Source organism: Carassius carassius, chromosome 31 (genome assembly GCF_963082965.1).
Source record: "Carassius carassius chromosome 31, fCarCar2.1, whole genome shotgun sequence".
In the NCBI taxonomy this organism is placed as follows: domain Eukaryota; kingdom Metazoa; phylum Chordata; class Actinopteri; order Cypriniformes; family Cyprinidae; genus Carassius; species Carassius carassius.
Genome location: NC_081785.1, coordinates 12,172,502 through 12,192,350, shown reverse-complemented (window position 1 = coordinate 12,192,350; position 19,849 = coordinate 12,172,502). Strand labels below are relative to the sequence as shown.

At 38.9% G+C, this 19,849-nt stretch overlaps 1 protein-coding gene across 1 annotated transcript; it reads right to left on the bottom strand.

Moving 5' to 3' along the window:
* Window positions 1-1,862: 1,862 nt before the first annotated feature.
* Window positions 1,863-19,128, bottom strand: nrde2 (NRDE-2, necessary for RNA interference, domain containing). The gene is made up of 15 exons (XM_059518978.1): window positions 18,978-19,128; window positions 17,971-18,086; window positions 17,041-17,158; window positions 16,368-16,535; window positions 15,723-15,866; window positions 12,186-12,663; window positions 11,691-12,105; window positions 8,995-9,128; window positions 6,703-6,826; window positions 6,243-6,415; window positions 5,145-5,537; window positions 3,866-4,794; window positions 2,802-2,943; window positions 2,651-2,722; window positions 1,863-2,522 (listed from the first exon to the last, which is right to left on the bottom strand). Exons 2-15 carry the CDS (start codon window positions 18,029-18,031, stop codon window positions 2,397-2,399), a joined length of 3,477 nt encoding a protein of 1,158 aa, XP_059374961.1. The 5' UTR covers window positions 18,032-18,086; window positions 18,978-19,128; the 3' UTR covers window positions 1,863-2,396.
* Window positions 19,129-19,849: the final 721 nt, after the last annotated feature.

Here is a 19,849-nt window from a genome sequence, read left to right as displayed (position 1 = left end):
TCAGAGAAACTGGAGAAATCTCTGTGCGTAAGGGACAAGGCCGGAGACCTTTATTGGATGCCCGTGGTCTTCGGGCTCTCAGACGACACTGCATCACTCATCGGCATGATTGTGTCAATGACATTACTAAATGGGCCCAGGAATACTTTCAGAAACCACTGTCGGTAAACACAATCCGCCGTGCCATCAGCAGATGCCAACTAAAGCTCTATCATGCAAAAAAGAAGCCATATGTGAACATGGTCCAGAAGCGCCGTCGTGTCCTGTGGGCCAAGGCTCATTTAAAATGGACTATTTCAAAGTGGAATAGTGTTTTATGGTCAGACGAGTCCAAATTTGACATTCTTGTTGGAAATCACGGACGCCGTGTCCTCCGGGCTAAAGAGGAGGGAGACCTTCCAGCATGTTATCAGCGTTCAGTTCAAAAGCCAGCATCTCTGATGGTATGGGGGTGCATAAGTGCATACGGTATGGACAGCTTGCATGTTTTGGAGGGCTCTGTGAATGCTGAAAGGTATATAAAGGTTTTAGAGCAACATATGCTTCCCTCCAAACAACGTCTATTTCAGGGAAGGCCTTGTTTATTTCAGCAGGACAATGCAAAACCACATACTGCAGCTATAACAACAGCATGGCTTCGTCGTAGAAGAGTCCGGGTGCTAACCTGGCCTGCCTGCAGTCCAGATATTTCACCTATAGAGAACATTTGGCGCATCATTAAACGAAAAATACGTCAAAGACGACCAGGAACTCTTCAGCAGCTGGAAATCTATATAAGGCAAGAATGGGACCAAATTCCAACAGCAAAACTCCAGCAACTCATAGCCTCAATGCCCAGACGTCTTCAAACTGTTTTGAAAAGAAAAGGAGATGCTACACCATGGTAAACATGCCCCGTCCCAACTATTTTGAGACCTGTAGCAGAAATCAAAATTGAAATGAGCTCATTTTGTTCATAAAATTTTAAATTTTCTCAGTTTAAACATTTGCTATGTTATCTATGTTCTATTGTGAATAAAATATTGGCTCATGTGATTTGAAAGTCTTTTAGTTTTCATTTTATTAAAATTTAAAAAACGTCCCAACTTTTCCGGAATTCGGGTTGTAAATGTCTTCCTGAAATATGTCCAAGAAAAGCAGTGCAGTGGATAATGCTTGTGTAAAACACCCTCAAAATGACATGAAATGTTGTCAGGTTCTTGCTGCCACACTTTGTAACTACCGTACAGACTAAACTGTTCAGTTGAAGTGTTTCATTGAAGAAATCGCCACAGGAAATTACCACACCTTAAATACAATGGCAGATGATATGAAAGACGATCTTGGAAAAAAAAACCAGAATCTACTAATACATAGCAATACAATCGCATTTAAATAAGCAGTATATTCATTATCTAATATTATGAGGGTATACACTGGTGCTCAAACTGATGATCATGAAAATTCACATTAAGTTACTCCAAATCTATCACTTTTTATACATAATATGGTAAGGAATAAAAAGCTTGAAGAGAGCTATCAGATGATGGTTCTTTGGATCTTTTGTTTAGATAAGAGTTATGATGTGCAGTGTTCAGAGCTCTTTAGTCAGCTCCTTGTGACCTTTCACAGTATAATGAAAAGAATGAACTGTGGAGAAACTAGTTTAGCTGTACCCACCCCAGAGATGATGCTGGGTAACATTTCATAATTTATTATGGCCACAGTTCCTTTTTGAGACACATGGCAACCCCAAACATTACAGTAATAAAGGTCCAAACAAATCACTCCTGTCATTACGACAAACTCACACTAGCAAAATGAATACATTTGGACAATTTGGATGAAGAAGTGTATGCAAAAGGCATTAAAACTCAAGCATCTTTTTCTTAGCAATAATTTTGTATCAGTTTAATGGACGTCCATTTCAGGTTCAAATCCAGCTCCTCCTGCAGCTCAGTTGAGCATAAAATTCAGCATTGGGGAGATGAAAAGACTAAAGCTGCAGACTCTAAAGATCAATTACAGCACTGCAACAACCTCTTGGTATTTGAAGATAATCCTAATGTAAATTAGTGGGTCAAACCAGGACAACATCAAGAGAATTGAGAGAAGGTAATGATTTCCCTCTGCTGGCCAAAAAAAAAAATATAGCTGATTGTAGCTGGCTTTAAACTTGTATCTCATTTTCAAACCATCCAGGTCACTCAGCTAACTGAAACGTACAACAAACAAACCATGATAAATTCTTACAAACATTATATTAAAAAAAGACTTAACACTCATTGTATCATTTATTCTCCAAATCATGGAAAAATACATTAAACAATGCATAAAAATAAATCTTTTGCTCGTTTCTGTTGGTTGTCGGGCAGCGGTTATAGAGTTTTAGTGTGTTATAGGAAGGGTTTTGATGGCTAGTCCTCCAGCAAGATGTCCACCTCCTCCATGGGCACTCTCAGACGCAACTCCTTCTCAGTCATAAGGTCTAAAAACTCTTGCACACGTTCAGGAAACAGCTGCACTGCGTCCATGTACAAGCCCTGTGGATACACACACACACGCACAAATTGTAACACTTTTTTAGACTCTGAAATTGAAGTGTTAAGTGTGCAAACATTTTCACAGTAACGTGCTTCTCATTACCTTGTGTAAGTATAGTAAACCTTACCTTTACCCAGGGCACTGCCTGCAGGGCCTTGTAGAAGATTCCACTGCCCCTCTCTGTATTCCCATCACATACCTGAAGAAAACACACAAGGAATCAGCTCCCACTCTGTACCTGTAGCCATTTCTAAACTGTAATGTGTTTACAACTTTACCATGAAGTTCAGATACATCCTCCACAGCAAAGGACAATGGGCCCCATGTTCTGTTGCCGTAGCATTTTCAAACAGACAACGGATACGGTTGCTAAGACCATTATTTGGCAGGGTAGGCAGGGCTTCTCCAGGAATATGAGACCTTAGGACAAAGATTACATCAGTTACTAAACCCGATCATTGCTACTAAACCAGATTAGTGTTAACTTAAATTAATTGGCTTTGCAAAAACCTCAACCAACTGTTCTTTCAGCATGGCTGTCAGGTGACCTGAATGAGATCACTGAATGTAAGAGAATAAAATGCTTCTATAGTGACCTTTACTGCAACGCTGAGAATGCAGCACATTTGTGTCACATTTTGTAATGTATTTTGACACAACGGGTATGAGATGTGTTAGACTGAGCTTTGCCAGAAGTGTTTGTAAAGTCAAAATTACAAGAATAAAGTCAAAATATTTTGAGAATAAAATCAAATTTACGAGAATTAAGTCATAGCAATTACGAGATTAAAGTTCTAATATTTTGAGAGTATAATTTAATGAAACGAATGCCTCTTTGTAACTAAAAAAATGATTGATATACATACTGAGCATAAAAAAACACATTACTGTAAGATATGTTGTTTGTAAATTGCTATAAAACTGACAGAATTTGAAAGCTGAGACTACAAATAATGAATGCATTTGAAGACGTGAAATATTATTTCCAAGCATACTGTGCCTGAGAGTATATGACACAATAGTATGTTTTCTGCTAATAATCCCACATATATTCAAATCAGATGCCAGGCCACCATATAAAACTTGAATCTCATAATTGCTACAACTTAAATCTTGTAATTTTGACTTTATCATAATATTCCAACTTTAATCTAGTAATCTTAGATTTAAAAAATAATATGTGGCAGCAAAACACTGTCATAGAAAGTAAATGAAATGACAAGGGGAAAAAAATGAAAAGGAACCAACAAACAAAAAAGAGAGCATAAAGAAAAAGAATAAAGAAAATAAAAGACCAGTAATTTTAAATTTTAAAAGACTAGTAACACATTTTGTTCCTCACCTCTGAATAGAGTCCAGCATCTGTTTGAGTCGTTGCTCTGCAGTAATGGCAAAGAGATACGGCACAACACTGTCAGTTTTCTTTGCCACACTGTGGAAAAACCTGCGGGCACGGCCTGCGCTGTGATAGCGGTTTTCTGTTTGAAGGTAGAGTTGCCATAATGAGGCGCTGGAGGGCAGTAAGGAGAGGGCATCTGTAAGTGCCAGTCTAAGCCGGGAGAGAGGAAATACATTGGTGTTGGCGTGGTGGCGCAGCAGTGCTACATGCTGGACAGCAACAGACTCCCAATCTGAAAAGACCTTGGGTCTCCTCAGAGATCCGTCTGTCACTTCTGAATTCAAGTTCCAGGAAATCAGGTTTTGGATGGCCTGATTGTACAAAGCATCAGCTGCATCTATCCCAACCGTGAGGTACTGAAAAAGCCCAAAACATCCAACTAGGCTGGACATTCTGTGGAGTTTCTTTGGAGCTCTAGCATTGGTGCCTGTGCTCTGCTCAGGTGAAAAGCTCAACAGGGCCTGTTCATAGGCCTTTCTGGCCTTCAGGATGGTCACTGGGTTGATTTGGCCAGAGAAAGGTATGTAGGCAGCACCCTCAGCTAATTTAGTGAGAATGTAGACAGCTTTGGACGTGGGGACTGTCCCACTGTTTAAGGCCTGCTCTACCTCTAACTGGGCATAGAGAAAACAGAGATTACAGAGAACAGGATCATTAAGACCTCTAGTCACGCCCATGCCTAAGGCAGTGTCAAATACTTTCCGTGCTTCTTCCAGATTACCCAAAAGCCACTCCAGATGGGCATACTCTCTCCAAAGTGCCAGACTGCCTCTGTTATCTGGCTCTTTTAGCAGTCGCTTCGCTAGCCGTTTACTACGCTTCCCCTGAGACTTCAGTCGCCTTTTATTTCCACTTCGTAAACATCTCAGCACCTACAATAGAAAAGCAAAGGAGCTGGTCGCAGACTAACACAAACACGGAAGTAAATAATCACAAAAAATGGTTGCTCTCACAATAACTTTAAAGAAATGTCATATAATATTCATATAATTCATATTATATAAATAGTTATATAATATAGTTACATCATTTTACATAATATATCATTTATTTTGTATTTAATATTACTGTTGGTGGGATCTTATTAATTATCATATAAATATTTGCAATATTATTATTAAAATAATGTCACAAAGTACTGCTTTTTTTTTTGCATGAAATATGACCGGTTCAGTTCTCAAGAAATTTATATTTATATGCTCACACACACACACACACACACCTTTAGTTTCTCATACTGCAGCCAGCAGAGCATAACAGCAGCTTGATCCTGTGCGGAGATGAGTAGGAGAGTTTGCTGTAGAACGTTCTGGAGAAACTCCTCCCCTGCCTTACACAGCCCTGCCTGCCTCCTGCAGTCCCTCAGAAATGTCATGTGACCCACTGCACAGATCCCAGCCATTGGGAGGTCGTAAGAGGTCAGCGGTCGCTCCGGGTCTGGGCCCTCCTCAAGGAAGGTTAGATCGTCCAGTAGAATGTTTGAGGAAGATGTTGTAGAGAACTTCCCTGAAGGTCCAGGCAGACCTAGGAACTGCAGGAATGACAGGATCAACTGTAGCTGAAGATCTGGTCTGTCCACACGAATCAGAGATGGGCCAATATCATCAAACAAGACCTGCATGAAGACAGAAAGAGATTTCAAGGAGAGGTCTAATGCTATTCCATGCCCTCTGACCTATTTACTTTGTTCCCGGCATTTCGGTGAAGAATGTTTTATAAACAAATTAAATAAAATTTAAGTCAATAAAGGTTTTGTTCCTGTTTATGTCCATATCACAGCTAGCAGATGATTGCTGTGCTAAGGTGTGTATGACTTGAAGCGGCACTGCACAGATCGATCGTTGTTTGACATCAAAGTACCAATTCAAAAGCATGCAGAGCCGTAGCTCTCATGTACTTCGATGTCATACACTGATGGATCTGTACCAGTGCTGCTTCAAGTCGAGCGCACCTAATAGCTTTGTGGGCTTGTGACTCTTTAGCTCCGCCCACAGCAAGCCTCCAGGAGCTCGACTGTTTTCAGAGAGAAGCGTAAAACTGTATCTGCCTTTAACAAATCTGATAAAACTAAAGATTCTGAGATATGAAGGATGCAATACTCTTCTATAGGTACTCAAGATTAACATGAGATTGGCAGAAACTGTGTGTGTTATGTCCCCTTTAAGCACAAACGGAACATTGATAACATCCTACAAATATTAGCTAATTTGACTATGCTTTAAACTATAAACACACAGTGTAGCTTTGCATGTTAAAATTCATTTTGAACAAAAATAAATATTTAAGTTGGGCCTACTCATCAGTTTGTCAAACATCGCACCTGCCTGTCGGGGTCCTCACAGTCCTCCTCTGATTGGCCCTTGGTTTTATCTGGTCTCCATGGCAACCAGTGGTTTGCCTCTCGGGACGGCTCCACATCCAACCAGATCTTCCACTTAGGCCAGGTCTTGTCTTTGATCTCAGAGTCGTCCTGCTCTTCTTCATCATCATCATCTGCGGGCCAAAGAGTTCACTGTAATATTAGCTCTCGGAATCTATAAAAAAAGACTGATTTGTGAGTGATAAGGCTTTGATGTTTTGGAATTCAGCATTCAAAACTGTGTTGGTCGACTCCTTGATTTATCTTTATCACATGAAGTCACAAGCATTCCCTATTACCCATATCCGTGTTAAATAGTCAGAAATACCTTTGCACCAAATGCTGAACCACTAGCTATGCTATAGTGCATTGGCAATGATCTATATCTATCTGTGTGTGTGTGTGTGTTTGGTTTGAACACCTGGCTCAGATGGATTCACCCATCCTCCTCTCTCCTGCTGAAGCATCCAAGCCTTCCATCCCCGAGCCCCCCGTTCCCCGACCCTGGGCTCTCCACTGTCCCAAAAAGGCTCAAAAAAATCCACCTGGACACACAAAGATAATAAATATCATGAAAATACAACTGACATTTTTTCTTTTTCTCTATATTGTTATTTATAAAATTGTCTATTCTCTTTATGATTAGTGTTTTTATTTCCTTGAATTATATGCAAGTCTGCACTTTTGTACTTTCTGTATTGGAAGCTTCTGACTATTGGAAGCTAACTCCTTGTGTGTGTTAAAGTGTTAGTGCACTCAAAAAGGAAAATTATGTCATTAGTTTTTCTCAATTGCTAAAACACTAAACCCTATTGTCTGAACCAAATGCTCAGTTGCCTGAACCCACTGATTGAATCAATCACTCTTTTGGCAAAACCATAAGCACTTTTCACCTGTTAAGACACAACTTGCCAACACATTTCATTGTGATGCACCCGTGCTGCATAATGGTGAGCACAGGTGACAAAAGTCAAACACAATTAAAGCACAGATGTCACCACCTGAACACAACAACTCAAAATTGATCACACTTGTGGCTAATGATGTGAGGGAACATATACAGTAAGCCAGTTCAAAGAGCACTGGTTTGTGAGGCCCTACAATGGATAGAAATCTGAGAGTAAGAGTTTGTGTGAGAGGAGGTCGAGGTGGTCAGCGAAGACAAAGAACAGTTATATCTGATGAAATCAGAGCTACTGTTATTGACCATGTTCTTGTCCATGGAATGAGCATGAGGGAGGCTGGACAAAGGGTACAACCAAACATCAGTAGATTCACTGTGTCCACCATAATCCGAAGATTTAGAGAAGAGAACAGGTAATTACCTTTTTTTGACATTATAGTACAGTATGTAAATGTTGACAGCAATTACTGTATGACATACTATATACTGTACCACAGTATACTGTAAGTAAATATATGTTTCAGTACATCACTGTACAAATATACTGTAGTATTGTAATGGAGGGTTGGTCTAACTGTTTGTAGGCCTAGTATTCCATGTATCTTTTGTTCATTATCTGGCTCGGCTCGGTGTTCGTCTTCAGTTCTCTCTTCACAGCAGTTCAGTCAGTGTACTGTTTGAGTAAATGAATTACTCCGGGATATTGGTTTGTTTGAACTCAGAGGGAGTGTCAGCCACATTAAAAAAAAGTTAACAGCTTAAGTCATTTGTGGATTAATGCGTATCAGAGATGCGAACCATTTAAAATGATTCAGTTCAATTTGGTGAACTGGTTCAAAAAGATCCGGTTACATCTAATGATTAGTTCGCAAACCGGATATCACAAACTGCTTTGTTTTGAACTCTCTCACAACAGACACGGAAGAGAAGACAATGCTGAATAAAGTCATAGTTTTTGCTATTTTTGGACCAAAATGTATTTTCGATGCTTCAACAAATTCTAACTGACCCTCTGATGTCACATGGACTACTTTGATGATGTTTTTCTTACCTTTCTGGACATGGACAGTAGTCCGTACACACAGCTTCAATGGAGGGACTGAGAGCTCTCGGACTAAATCTAAAATATCTTAAACTGTGTTCCAAAGATAAACTGAGGTCTTATGGGTTTGGAACGACATGAGGGTAAGTTATTAATGACATAATTTTCATTTTTTGGGTGAACTAACCCTGATTACTGGATAATAATTTTAAACATGTTTTAAATGTTTTAATTGAATTTTTATCATTTCTTTATAAGTTAACCATACATACAAAAATCGGTATTTGCTATAGAAATTTAAATGCAATATTTTAATATTAACTAACAATCAGTTTCTGATCATATCAAGTTCATAAAAGCATAGGACAGGGAGCATTTTGACTCTCTAGGACTCTTTAGATCTTTGCTCAGCAGAACATGTATGCGGTTGTTGAAAGGGCAGATATTTCTGCTGTTGAAGAAAAAGTTGGTTTTAAAAAGCAACAGTGCATACAAATATGCCACATCAGCAAATTCTGTGACCGAAACAGAGGGTAGAGCAACCACAGTTTCTTATGAACATGCAAACACATCTTTAGATAATTATGCTGTCTTAAAGAAGCATGATATAAATAGGCAGGTTTTAGGTCAATTTGACCCAAGTTGGGCAGAATGGAATGGAACAGAATGCCAAAGACATTCATCAGAAGTTTTATGGTGTTGCTTCAAAGGGAAAGAATTATAACTTTTACAGAAGGGTTTTAATGTTCTTCTGTTTGTGTGTGTACCTGTTGTCTAGTGGGCAGGTCCTTCACACTGTCTGGCTTGAAGAAAGTGAAGTCCAGAAGGGCTTGGAAGAGACACACAGCTTTCTCTGTATGACCCGCCTGCCGCAGGAAATGGCACTGTTGTAGAAAGATATCTGGCAGACAAGAGAGAACACTTAGTTTAATTTGAATTATGATCATATATATGTGTGTGGGGGGTGCATGCGTAATGAGAATAAATATGAATGAAATGGAAATTTTACCTAAAAACTATACATAGTTGATACTGCACTGCCAGCTCTGAACACAAGAGGGCAGCACAGAGTCACAGAACCATTCAAGGAATAATTTACTCAAAAATTATCTTTTACTCACCCACATTGCTCCAAACCTGTATGTCTTTTAACCCAAGTAACATAGAACAGGTTTAGAACAACACGTGGGTTAGTAAGAGATGAAAAGACTTTATATGTTCTACATGACCTATATCCCGTTCAACACATACAGTTGTATGTGTACAGGTGAATCTAAAAAAATTAGAGTATCATGGAAAAGGTCTTTATTTTTTGTATTTTAATTAAAAAAAATTACTTTCTTATATTCTTGATTCATTGCACACAAACTGAAATATTTCAAGAGGTTATTTGTTTTAATACTGATAGTTACAACTTTTGAGTATAAATACTGGGTACCTCTTGGGCTAGTTTAGAACATGCAACCACAATTATGGTAAAGACTACTGACTTGACAGTTGTCCAGAAGTCAAGCATCAACACCCTCCACAAGGAAGGTAAGCCACACAAGGTCATTCCTGAAAGGGCTGGCTGTTCACAGAGTGCTGTATCAGAATATATTCATAGAAAGTTGACTGGAAGGAAAAAGTGTTGTAGAAAAAGTTGCACAAGTAACAGGAATGACCACAGCCTGTCAGGAAAAGTGAAGCACATCAAGAGTCACCAAACTTAGACGTCTTCAGGAAAAGGGCTACAGCTGTCACATTCCTAGAACCAAGCCACTCCTGAACCAGAAAAAAAAACATCAGAACCATCTCACCTGGGGTAAGGAGAAAAAGAACTGGACTGTTGCTCAGTGGTCCACAGTCCTCTTTTCAGATTAAAGTAAATTTAGCATTTCATTTGGAAATCAAGGAAGACTGGAGAGGCACGGAATCAAAAGTTCAGTGTGAAGTTTCTGAAGTCAGAGATGATTTGGGTGCCGTGACGTCTGCTGGTGTTGCTCTACAGTGTTTTATCAAGTCCAAACTCAATGCAGCCATCTACCAGGAGATTTTGGAGCACTTTATGCTTCCATCTGATGACAAGCTTTGTGGAGATGCAGCAGGACTTTAGCATCTGCCCACATTGCCAAACCCACTTCCAGGTGGTTTGATGACCATGATATTACTGTGCTTGATTGGCCAGCCAACATGCCTGACCTGAACCTAACAGAGAATCTATGGGGTATTGTGAAGAGGAAGAGAAGTAACATCTGACAAACAATACAGAGGAGCTGAAGGCCGCTATCAAAGAAACCTGGGCTTCAATAACACCTCATGCAAAAGGAGCCCTAACCAAGTACTGAGTGCATAATTAAACCTGTTTTGGAGATCTTGAACATTTCTGTTTTGTAAATCTTTTTTTGATTGATCTTTGAGAAAATATTCAAATTTTTTGAGATGTAAGTCATAACCATCAGAATTAAAACAAAAAACTCAATGAATCTAGAATAAGAAAGTTTGCTTTTTTGAATTAAATTACAAAAAATAAAGAAATTTTCCATGATATTCATTTTTTTTAGATGCACCTGTATTTAACATCGACTCGTCACATCAAAATGACAATGTCACACATTTATGTGCATTTCACTATAGACCTAATAATGAGTTCGGCCCAATCTGTGTAAAAATTAATTGTATGAATGAGTGTAAATTTCAGCTCAGTTCAGAAAATGTGGACCCAGGGAGTGCTTTTCCAGATACACGCTGCACACTCACCCGATCTATGGAGGAAATTGTTTAATTAGGATAACTGAGAAGCCAGTAATAGACAGCACAGAACAGCGAGTGTGCCCTGTCTTAAAATCTGATCATCCATCCACACACACACACATCATGTCATTTTAGATTTTAACGCCTGTTCATTTCGGCAAATCCCAGGACGGGGAAGCCCAGGACAGTTATGTTTGTGTTCCCACTCACTGCCCGTCTCTTTCTAAACAGACCCACACAAAACACCCTCTAAACTAGCTGACAAACGACATGCCAATCCACTTCAAAAACACGACATCATCACCTTTTACTGTTCCCTGTCAGCTGATCCCTGCCACACACACACACAAACACACACACACAGACACACACTAAGGGTGGACAGCCCAAAACATACTCCAAAACATACACTTGCACAAATTTTACATGAGGTGCTTAACTCTACAAATGTACTTTACGCATGTAATCAAAACATGTTTACAGTTTCCACCAACTCCTGTCACAGCAATATGAGGAGAGGGAGAGACAAAACAACCCATGGCTGCAAATTCACATCTAAACAAGTGAAACTCAAACGATGGCAATGCAAAATTTATCTGAGGACACTAGGAGACATTAACAAGAACCTGGAGACAAGGTATCTGGAGAGTCTAAAAGATGCTAAAAACATGATAAGTTTATCTGTATCTATATGACTATCTATATTTGACAAGTATAAAATATTCTATACCTAAGAGGTCTTCCTGGGTGCCTGGAAGTGGAGGGTGAGATACCATGCTGCCATCTTGGACTGCACTGAGCGTGCTTAAACACTTTCCGAACACGCTGTTGACCTTTGACACTGAGAAAGTGCTGAAAAGACTCTGTGTGAAGAGAAGATATTTCCTCCATAAAGGTGCGCTGTTTGGATGGATGAACACTAGTTTCTTCCACTCTTTCTGCAGGGTGGCAGGCTCCCATAGTTCCTTGCAAAGGTGGAGTTTCTTCAGTTTCAGGTCCACGCTGGCAGGGTTACTTTCCACTGCCTTGTCCACAATGGACAGCTTCTTCTCCAGCACGGCACGAAGAGACATCTTCTTCACGTCACCCTCATTGTCAGTGTCACTGGCAGCAGAGAATGACCCAGAACCAAAGGCCAGTTCATCCTGATCAGAGACAAAGAGAGAGAAATTAAAGTTAGGTAAGGAAACAATGAAACTGGCACATTTCTTCTCAGGAGGCCTACCTGGAAGTGTATAAAGTCCAGCCACAGCTGGGTGTCTGTAGGATTCTCTCGTAGCTTCCTGTTAAACTCTTCCACCTGTGCACTCAGAAGGAAGCTGCTGCTGCTCCCTTGAGCCTCAACATCCGGCTGATCTCCCTTGACCTCTGGTTGACCCTTGCCCTCCAGCCATAGAGAGGTTCCACGGTCATAGATGCCCAGTGGATTTACCCATGATACGGGTGCCTGTGTGGAAGAGCCCTGCTCTACACTGCAGGCTGAGAGCTTAATGTAGGATTCAGTGCTGACAGCACTGCCCTCAGAGAGTACAGGCAAAGCAGGCAGACTCAACGGATCTGAACGGAGCAGCTGACGTGTGGAAAGACAGAAATAGCGCTCGGGTTTCTTGTCCACTCGCTTCTTCTCTGGGCCTCCATCGTTCCAGTTCACAGCCTGCATCCTGAAGTCAAGCCCCAGGCATGAGCCTCCCTTCCTCTTATACCTGAAACCAGAAGTGTCACAAAACATATTGAATCTGGGAAGAACCACTGAGCTTTTCCCAGGGCAGAAAATATGACAAAACTTTTTAGATTCCATCTGGGCCTACTGACAGATGAAGGACAACGTAAAACAGCAGTTGGCAGGATGGGATAACTTGAGAAAGTAAAGGAAAGGGATCGCAGATGAGGGATTTGTATCCTCTTCTGTGCAGCACTTGCCCTTCTCAAGAAAAGAGTGCTGTGATGCACCTCTGTACACACTCTTCACGCATGATACCAATCAGCTTTAGAATAGTTTGTATGGGGACATCTGTGTCAGAGGGGGATGTCAGGAGAGAGGGACAGTGAGAGAGAATCGGAGAATTGATTGTGGCCTCTTAATTTACAGATGGCAACTCTGACACCAGTTTAAAGCTGATAGAAGCCATCACTTTAGCCTGCAGTGCCAGAACATTGGAGTAAATAAGACTCAGAACGACGCTTATGGAAAGCAGGGGTACAGAACTTTAACTACAGCTGCAAGCTGACATCACATCATTTAAATGTTTTAGAAAAAAACCATCAGTGCTTTCAAGGCAGCAAATTAAGTTTTAGGCTTTAATTTTGCATAAAATAAATGAGTCATAAGAACCATAAGAACATCCTTTTCCATACACACTGTAAACACTTGCCAGGAAGTTTCAAATGAGTCCGAATTACTTTGGTTCAGGTGTGTTTAATTAGAATTACAGCTAAACTCTCAGGCAAACATTTTAAAAGTGAGTGCATTCAACCTGATAACTATCAAAACATGCATATTAACAGACATGCATATTAACAGATTACCAGTAAAGGTGTTTACATATAAACAGCAAAACTGGAGGAACAGGTAAAATCTTATTGCCTGACATAGTTTTATTTAAACCATTTAAAAAAAGGTATTTACATAACCTTACACGTTGTCAAGTTATTACCATAATTTGTGTTAGTTATGCATGTAAGCACCCTCCATATACTCAAACTGTATTCTTAATTCTAGATAAATAATTCTGTATAAGCAATCAATTTGAAATCACCCACTTGATCTATGAATCAAACAGTCAAGTCCCATATTGAATGCCGATGAAAAATAGGTCATATTATATATACATACGATCGAATCATTATACGTTAAACTTAAGCATAGACTTAATAATAGTTATTAAAATAGTTATATTTAATAGGCAGTGACCATTAAGTACAAACTCAGTAGCCCTTTATAAACAAAATCCCTCAAATAAAAATTTGTTAACATTAGTCAGATTGTCAAGGTTCTGTTCGTTCATGTCAGGAGATTTGAGCATCTGTGTCTAAAAACACACTTCTCGTGTATGGAAAGTATCTGTACAGGTACTGTACAGAAGCTTGATGTTTACTGGCAACTATATTTTATTTAAGGGCATTCTATTCATTAGGGTATTGATATACGGTAGAATCTAGTGTCATTGTCAGTGTCAAGTTAGTTTCATTCATAGTATTTCCCGTAATTCTTTATAAAATTGTATACTGCTTAATAGCCTTTAAGCGAGCTGTAATACTGCAATATACCCGTTTGTAATATAACAACTGTAATATACCAGTTTAACATAGAATAAAACTTAAAAGATTTGTGTAGATAAAAATACTCCCTCACCTTGCTCATTTTCAGAGTAGACATTTCAGATTTTTTGAATGTAAAATTAGCATTACAGTATTTTAAATATAACTTTTGTAAGAATATTAAAGGGATCATATGATGCGATTTAAATTTTTCCTTTCTCTTTGGAGTGTTACAAGCTCTGTAGAAGATCTGTAAAGTTGCAAAGACTAGAGTCTCAAATCCAAAGAGATATTATTTATCAAAGTTAAGACTCTGCCACGCCCCCTAGACTTCTTATTCAAACACGCCCCCAAATGTCTATGTCACTGTGTGGAAATATTTGCGTAATGCCACCCAAATGTTGACGCAAAGAAAGCAGGTGTGGTTTCAGTAACACAGTTAGTGTTGAAGCAGCCATGTCAGGGAGATGCTGTGTGTATCTAGGTGAAAGCAAAAGCACTTTATTTGGCCTTCTGAAAGTAGATGCATTTAGGAATCTTTAAGATTACTTACAATAGAACAGCAACGCATTTTATCGTTTTGTGAACCTAGGAGAGGAGGTAATTCTAAATTTTGCTACGGCGCTTCTGAATCAGCTACTGGAAGTATGTTTTGTGAGTGAGAGAGAGAGAGAGAGAGAGAGAGAGAGAAAGAGAGAGAAAGAGAGAGAGAAAGAGAGACACACACACACACATCGCAGTGGATTCACTGCATTGCAATGGACTGGGTCTGTTGGCCAATCAGAGCAGACTGTGCTTGTCAGAAGGATGGACTTTGTAGAAAACAACGTGTTTGAGAGAGGCGGGGCATAGAGGACCTACATTCATCTACTATATTTGAAAAATAATGTGTTTTTTTTTTACATTAAAGACTGTTACCATATTCTGTTACACCAAAACACCAAATAATGATCTTTAAAAAAGCATCATATGACCCCTTTAAGTAAAAAAATAGAATCTTTTGACATTCTATAGCATAAACAAGTATTTCCAATGTCAACAAGCAGCAGTAATATTGTTCAACCGACTAGTCTCTATTTTTTTTTGGCTGAGTAAAAAGTACACAAATATTATCTACTAAACAAAAATTCAAATCTGCATGTTAATCATTGGATTAATTGCAATTGTAGATTAAAAAAGAAGCACATTAAAAAAACTAAACCTGTGTGTGCCAAAGGGAAGACAAAAAGTACTTCTGGAGTTGGGATGCTAAAAAATTCCTGTGGATTTCAAACGGTTTCTGCAAACAGAAGCTGGGGTTATAAAAGCAGCTAAAAGAGACACATAAGCACAATATGCACTGCAGCTCTCTCGTGCTCTCCTGCATTATGGAGCGTCTGGCACCTGCTGCTACTGCTGAGACTGGCTGACCTTCACAGAGCCAAACAGAAAAAATGAAAGAGGAGAGCATCTGTCTGTGAGACTGACAGACAGACAGACACACAGAGATAGTGAGTAAAGTTACCTGGCTATGTCTCCCCTATAAAGGGATTTATATTCCCAGTTGGCACGGTCAGCTCTTCTGTCAATACAGAAGGGGGAGTCAGAGGGGGTCTGGAGGTCATCCAGCCACATAAAGGTCTCGCTCACCCGAACTTGAGCTTCCTCTCTGCAGCCAAGAAGATGAAAGACAAGGACATAAAAAACAACCCACACCATTATCCAAAAATCCATGGTTAATAATATCTTAAATAAACAGTCTAGAATCATGGTTGATGTTTTGTTCATTTCAATGTTCTTAAACAATGCAAGTAACAATGCAAAGAACTCGCAAATCTTTTGCTTTTCCCCAAATGAAACAATTCACTCAAAAACTGAAATTACATGCCACAAAAAGACACATCCTGCTTTGGTTGTGTACAATATAACTGTGTTATCATTCTGCTAAATTTCTACTTAAATGTTTAGTGGAAGAAAGAGAGTCATACAGTTTGAAACAGCATGAGGATGAGTACATAATAACAGAATTTTCACTTTTGGGAGAACTGTCTAAAGGGACATTAGAGATTAAATGCGTGAAGCCTTTTAAGCCTGATATAGATGTAAGTGGGTACAAAGATCAGAGACTGACTGTAGATCAATGTACCATGGGATTTTTCTATGAAATCACCTGTCAGCATCCTTTTTCAGCAGGTCGCTGGGGTAAACTGTGTCTGATTCAGATCCACTGCTCTCCGAGTTATCTCTGCTCTTCTTCTTCTTGTGCTTTTTCTTCTTTTCTTTCTTTCTCTTCTTCGATCTGCCATGGCTATCTTCTCTCTCTTTATGCTTCTGCTCTCTGCACAGACATAGAAAAGGAAGTTCACCGTGTCCTCTGATAAACAAGCACTCTGCAGAAGTATACCTTTTACAGTCAAGCTAATACTTTAATGTATATAAATATGTATATGTGTAAATATTTATAAAACTGGGTACTGCATTTTAAGCCTGGTCTAGAACATGCATAATAGTCCTATATTAATGTACTTCTATTTTTAATTATGATTATTAAAATAGCCTTTAAAAGACACATTTATGATTAATTTACTTTTACATGACATTTCAATGTTACTTAATTTTGGAAGGACAATGAAACATTTAACTTATTTGCTTCAGTTTTGGTTGAGGTCCATGCATATCTTATTTTATATATATTAAAAAAAATTCACACAAGATTTAGCTTGAAATCAGATCCCCTTTTGCAACCTATTAGGTAGGTTTTTTAAACACGCATTAAGTTCCACAGGTGATAAAGATAATTTATTGAGTGATTAACTAGACTGTGCTTTAAAGGATCAGATGACCTTGTGCCTGCTGGTTCTTCTGCCTCTGCTTGCACTCTCTCTGTTGCCCGCTGGTGAGTCTTCAAAGCATCTTCTTTGTTGAAGCTCTGATTACTCAGCCATTCCAAATCTGCTGGAGCTGAGAGATGAAACATTCAGTCAAATCAAATAAGCTATGCTGGCCTCTTAAGAACTGATAAATCAGTCAGTTAAGACAGACAGCCTGTCTAAATGAAGTAAAACCTCAGAGGAGTGCAACTGATGTGATTCGCACACAAAAACACAACTGTCCATTAAAGAGGGTTGAATCCCTTAAGCAGTGAGAAGGACAGAAGCGTGATGCTGTTACTCTGTGGACAGCCTGGGAAGGAGCCAGACGCATTGCTGACCTGGCCGATATTCTTCACAAATCCCCCATGGCAGCAGAGGTTTTCTGCATGCAAGAGCAGTTTGTTCTTTTCTACTTTACTCAACGTGTGAACGGTCCTTTCCCAATTATTTTATATTGATTAGTTGGGATCTGTGTCTTCATCTACCTTATTAAGTGCTCAAAGATGGGATCCAATCAAACAACCGGCTGACTGATTACACTGCAATGAACTGCAGCCAAATCCAAGATAATTTGAGATCGCAGAATATGTGCTAATTATTCATCGCTGCTTATAAGCATCACTCCAACTTTTGCTCACTTTGAACAAACAAAATTAAACTTTCCAGTGTAACATGTCACAAATGTTTGCATATGGACATAAAGAAAATTTTCATACACAGGCAAAACTGTTTTCAGAAAAAGCAAAAAACTAGTGAACCAACGTGTAATGCAGCTGCACACAGATACAGTAAACCATGAAGCAGTTATAATAATAATCAGCACAATTGTTAGGCTTCCTTTTCAAGTGCACCTGGCCTGATCCTGTATGAAGCTCCGAACGCAGGTCAGAGAGAGCTTACCTCTATCCCCAGTACAGCTGTTATTGCTTGACAGTTCAGCGCAGGACGGGAAAAGAGCCATGTTACTTCACACAGCTCAAAACAGACGCGCGCCGCTTACGTCATCCGCCTGCGACCTGGAAAGAAAGCAAGCAGTGACGAAATGACTCATTTCTGCAAATCGGTTCTTTCGAACAGTTTGTCCTTATGAGCCAGTTCGAGAAATCATTCAGCAGTTAATTTGTGTCCTGATCTGTTTTTATACAGTCTATGGTCCTGATATAATTATGACACAAAAATAGTTATTTAGAACCTAAATATAATTTACAATAACAAAATTAGCAAAGTTAATCGTCTACCTCCAAAAACGTTTAAGCATGTTTAAACAAACTCTTATGCGTGTTGATAAAAATATCACACAGGTCAAGTCATAAATATATTTCCCAGTTCGTTTACTTTATATTGTAACGTAATATTCCTGATGTTATAGTAAAGCAGCATTTCCCCATTAAATCATCCAAAACCAAAAGCTGGTATCATCAACCAGCACGTCACGAATCGGATGCTCGACTGTTGATTCGATCAACTCTCGAACTGACTCGGTTCACTGCGTGAAGGAATCGTAATTCAAAGTATTTGACACACAAAAAAATGACCAGTTTATGAACATGTATCGTTAGGACCGCTGAGGGAAAATAGTTGGGGAAATGGTGAATGAAAAAAATGTTCGTGGTGAATAAGATATTTTAAGCAATTTTATTGTACGGTAGATTAAGAACAAACTTAATCAATAATAGTAAGTTAGCGTTACTTGTTTAGCAAAACATTACTGCGTACATTTAACAAAAAGTTGGTCCTAGCAAGTGAGATTAATTCATCATCATCATCACTTTGATATATTTATTTATTTATGTTCCAGCGACCCTCATTTGACCCTGATTAAAGTGTTATTTTATTTTTAAATCTGCGACTGTGTCCAATTCGCTTGATTAAACTTAGACTTACAGAGCACAGTATTCAGTGCTTACCATTGCTTTCTATAAAACTCAGTTAAACCTTAACTTTCTGGATGTGAAGGTGTCTCACGGTGAGGCTATAATATGAGATCTGGTCCCGGAGCGAAACTGAATCAGACCCGTCCAGATATCCGAAGGGCTTGTTGGCCCGCCGGTTCCAGTGCTGCGTGATCCGGGATACACTGAGAGCAACGGCTTGACGCATTGCAGGTCTAACGTAACCAATCAGAGACGCTGTTACAGTCACGAGCGGATTGCAGGTCTCAACTGGCCAATCATAAAATCTGTGACATGCCGAGCCGAAATCTCCCTGGCGTCAACAAAGATTGAGGACTTGATGCAAAAAAAAGTAATATTCCGACGAAAGAAACTAGTGCCTTTTAGAGAAGTAGTCCCTCAAGAAGTGTTCCTAGACTGTTTTTAGTACTGTGACCCTAAAAAAATATTATACTGGATGTCGATTTGTCCATAATCTATATATGTTATTTTGTTTGTATATAATGTTATTTCAATTAATAACTGACTTTTTAATTTGTCTCCTATATTCCTTGAATGATTAATGTTTATTATTAATATTACTATTATTATTATTATTATTATACTCTTCTTTCTGTACATTTTGCCATAATATTGTCACATATGAAAATCAGTTTTGCTTTTCACTTGTATCGTTTTTGTAATCTTTTCAAGCCCCTAAATGTATAAATGTATATTAGATAAATTTACTTTAGATTTTAGTCAGACCAACTTCTGTGTGTTTCTAAACAACTTTTTACAGAACATATTAATTGGTCATTCACGAGAAGAATTAGAAGTAGGCTATGATTTTAAATGATCTTATGTTTTTTATCTGTAAAATATCTTTGTATGTTTTTCCTACAGCA